The following is a 3,985-nucleotide window of genomic DNA, read 5'->3' on the forward strand; positions in this document are numbered from 1 at the left end:
GCGGCGGCCCGGAGGCGCGGCGCGGCACCCGGTCTCGAGGAGGCCATCTGAGATGTTTGCCTCTCAACGAGTGTGTGAGCGCGGGCGTGAAAAGCAATGAATCCCCCCCTCCCCCTCACTTTCAGAGGCAAATGCGTTCGCTCACATGCACGAAAAAGTGTAATTCTTGATTCTGCGAACATGGCGGCGCGCAATGCGTGGCTCACCTGTTTTCCTCTTCTGGATCTGTGATTCTGTTGCTTGTTGTAGAACAGAAAGAGAGAAAAAAAAAACAGCATGGTGTTTCAGGTGGATGATTTGTTCCGCATGCGGATGCTGATGGCTGGCGTGTACGTCGGGCTCGGCTTTTCCTCCACGTACGGATTCAGCCTCTTCACGGATCACCTGAAGACTAAGTACGGGTATTCGCAGAGCGACATCACGACAATCAGCACGGTCGGAAATGTTGTGAACTTCCTTAGCTTTCATGCCGGCATGCTGTTTGACTCCGTGGGTCCTACGGCTGTGCTTCCATTCGCCGGTATCCTTGGAGGACTGGGCTTCTTAATGTTTGGGTTGACCTTTGACGGTACGGTCAAAACCTCGAATGTGGGACTGTTTTCCCTTTACCAGGGGATTACCCACCTTGGCCTCCCGGTGATGGACGTTTGCACCATGATGACGCTGATGGTGCAGTTTCCTTTGGATCGCGGCTACGTGGTGCTGATCATGAAGACGTTCAACGGGCTTGGGACTGCAGTGCTAATGGCATACTTCAACGGCTGGTTTAGGGCAGCCGACTCGCATCGATCTGAGGACAACAACTACTCCGGCTATGCGTACTTTGTTGCGGCGCAGATTTTGTTTTGCGCCTGTCTTGGCTCTTACTGCACGCGGTTGCCAATGTACTTTCCGTCATCGTGGAGGAAGAAGCGCCTGAGCGCCGAGGATACTGCGGAGCGGGAGAAAACGCTTGGCCTGTACATGAGCCAGCATGCCCCCTCGCGCCGTCTGCACATCGGGTTTGGGCTTGTCGTCGCCATGCTGATCTTTTCTGCCACGCAGTCGATTGCGACGGCGTACGTGAAAACGTCCCACGCAGGGTACGTGGCCATCTCGATTGTGGCGCTGCTGCTGATGGCATCATTCTCCTTGATGGCGGTGCCGTTCCAGTTTCTGGGCCGCTACAACCGCGTGCGTCCCACGCATATGGTGGGCATTGGCGAGTCGGACGTGGAGCAGGCAAGCGAAGCCGTAAGTGGGGATTCTGAGGTGGAAAAGAGCAAGGCTCTCCACAATAAGCAGCCGGCTAGTGCGGTGAAGCAGCACAAAGGCTCCTTCTGGTCCAATCTGCTTTCCGTTGACCTGTGGGCAATGTGGCTAGCCTGCTTTGGCATGTGGGGCACCGGTCCAGTGATGCAGATGAACGCTGCCCAGATAAGCCGCAGCACGAACTACGGCGTGTATGACAGCCGAACTCTGACGCTTTACATTGCTATCATATCTGTGGGCACCGCCATTGGGCGCATCTCTGTTGGTTACTTCGACACGAAGCTGACTGCTTGGAATCGTGCAGGCAAGACAAAAATTCTGACGACCATTGCGCTTCCCGTTGCTCCCCTGCTGTTTGCGGTAGCGTATCTCCTCTTTGGCGTGGTACCTGGGAAAGCCTTGCTGCTGCCGTTTTTGCTTGGGTCCTTCGGTAACGGTATTGGCTGGGGTATCGGCGTGATTGCGGTCCGGGTGATGTATGCGCGTGACCTTGGCAAGCACTACAGCTTCCTGCGCACCTCCGCCGCAGTTGCGTCGATCGCGCTGAACCGCTTTCTGTTCGGAGGGATGTACGATGCGGAGGGGCGCGAGCGTGGTGAGTTCCCCTCATGCAACGCCCCCTCGTGTGTGCGAAATCAGATGTTTGTCCTAATGGCCGTCAACGCGGTCGCCACACTCGCCGCAGTGGCGGTGCACTGGCGATTTTCTCGCCTCGCGCATGCAAAGCTGCCCGAAGAGATGGCACCGTCTTCCCAGCACCAATTTGAGCAGGACGTGGTCGAGGCGGAGTCCGTTGAGCCTGCTACTGGGGGAAATACTATGCGTTCGTAGTGGCTGCGTCTGGTTCTTTGGTATTCCTACTCGCTCCTCTCCACCCCCTCTATCTTTGGTGTTTTCTGTTTTTGTCTTACCTGACAGCGCTGGTGCGAGTGCGGGCGCTGCTGGCTGTGTGCCGGCTGCTGTGGCCGGGGGCGTTTGCCCCTCACCACCGCTGCCGCTGCCACCAGTGACACAGCCGCGCCGCGCCGCGCTGTGGGTGTAGCCAAACCGTAACCACGGAGAATGCCACCACGTAAAAACTAACAAAGGGCACCATGGAATAATGGGAAACAGCTGCGTTGAAAGAAAACCAATGGCGCCATGTTAACATGAAAAGAATATATATAAAAATAAATAAACAAGAAAACGGAGACGGCAATAAGATAATTTACGCGAATAAAAGATGATAGATAGTAGTGCGCTGGAAATCATTCAAATAAACACGATGAGAAAATATGTAACACAACGATGCCTGCCAGTTTGTGGGTTGGCCGTTGTGGCGGAGGTGGGGGCTACGTCTGCTGATACCCGCGTCGACCGCAGCTTTGTGTGGAGGTTTAAGTTTAAGTTTTTTTTTGTTTTTGTTTTTTGTTTTGTTTTTGGTATCACTGTTCCCTTATTTGGCCTCGTTGGTGGTCGGTAAGTGCGGGAAGCGGGGGGTGCGCATCATTTTTTCCCTCCAACTAATAACGCGCGGAGCAAATACGTTTTTTTTTAAACTTTACGCGCTTCAGCATGATTTAAATCGCTCATAAGTTAGTTGAGCATTTTTTTTTGTTGTTGTTGTTTTTTGGAACGTGTCGCGACAAGCTGCCACTCCGCCAGTCTAGGCGAGGGCGTGTGGGAGCCCCGTTGGGGGGGCCCCCGTTTCTGCATGGGCCACCTGGTGCGCTCGACGATGCTGCGGCGGGGAGCGGCGAGTGCAGCTTTTTTGTTTTTATTTTTATTTTACGTGGAGGGATGGTGGAGGCTTAGTAGAAGTCCCAAGGGCGGACGAGGACCTTGGCGTGTGTTGCCTGCCGGCGCGCCCGCCGATGCAGCCTCCTTCGGGTAGCGCTGGCCCGTTTGGCCTTTCTTGGACCGCAGCGAGGCAGCTTTGGGGGGGGGGGGGCGCCACGCTACTGACCAAGCCGCCGGTGTTGGTTTAAGTGGTGCGGGGGCTTTTATCGCGGCGGGGCTGCTGCGCTAGTGTGGCGGCGCCGGGGGGGCGGGGTGGATGGTGCCGTTGCAGCGCGCCCAGGCCCCCCCTGCGTTGGGGACCCCGCTGGGCTGGGCGCAGCCTTCATCCCCGCAAGCCTCGCGCGCATTTTGTTCGGCATTTGGTCGGTTATCTCGGATGAGGATGCGGGGGGGCCTTTGCGTCGCTTACGTTGCGGACGCGGAACTGTTGAGGGCGGAGGGTGCGCTTTGAATGGGGGGGGGGGCCTCCTTGCGCGGCCCCGAGCTAGTCTTTTCCCTGGTGGTTGTCAGCCATGGCGCTGCGTTGTTCTCGGGACTTCCGCAGGTACGGGCGGAGCGCCATTAAAAATCACAGGCACCCGACGAGTTGCCTCGTCACGGGCGTGGCTTCGGGCGGTGGGGGAACGTTTTGCTTCTTCCGGCAGCGGGGGGTGTCGAGTTGGCGGGGGCGCCGTTGCAGCGCTCTTGCGGCCCTTTCCTCACACAGGCGGATTATCCTGCTTTGTCGACATGCGCTGAGCGTCTGGCTCAACACATTGGTGTCTGCACAGGAACTGCCGCGTTGCAGGGTGACGCCAGTTAAGGGGGGGGGGGGGGGGGGGGGCTTGGTGCAGCAATCGGGCATGATATTGCGCCCTATTTGGTGCCTACGGTGTGGATGTGCGTGTTTTTTTTTTACATGCGCGCGATCGCAGAGCATCCCCGCGGATGGCGCGTAGCGGGGTCGTGACTTTAG

At 57.0% G+C, this 3,985-nt stretch overlaps 1 protein-coding gene across 1 annotated transcript, besides 3 other annotated features; it reads left to right on the forward strand.

Moving 5' to 3' along the window:
• Positions 1-276: 276 nt before the first annotated feature.
• On the forward strand, positions 277-2,082 carry TraAM80_09867 (pyruvate transporter 0; the record flags this gene model as incomplete). Its single annotated transcript, XM_029386525.1, has 1 exon — positions 277-2,082. One exon carries the CDS (start codon positions 277-279, stop codon positions 2,080-2,082), a length of 1,806 nt encoding a protein of 601 aa, XP_029233612.1.
• Positions 2,083-2,239: 157 nt separating this feature from the next.
• Positions 2,240-2,282: a microsatellite.
• A 356-nt stretch (positions 2,283-2,638) lies between these two features.
• Positions 2,639-2,671: a microsatellite.
• A 1,161-nt stretch (positions 2,672-3,832) lies between these two features.
• Positions 3,833-3,853: a microsatellite.
• Positions 3,854-3,985: the final 132 nt, after the last annotated feature.

Source organism: Trypanosoma rangeli (genome assembly GCF_003719475.1).
Source record: "Trypanosoma rangeli strain AM80 chromosome Unknown Tra_15.4_contig_00706, whole genome shotgun sequence".
Taxonomy (NCBI): Eukaryota; Euglenozoa; class Kinetoplastea; order Trypanosomatida; family Trypanosomatidae; genus Trypanosoma; species Trypanosoma rangeli.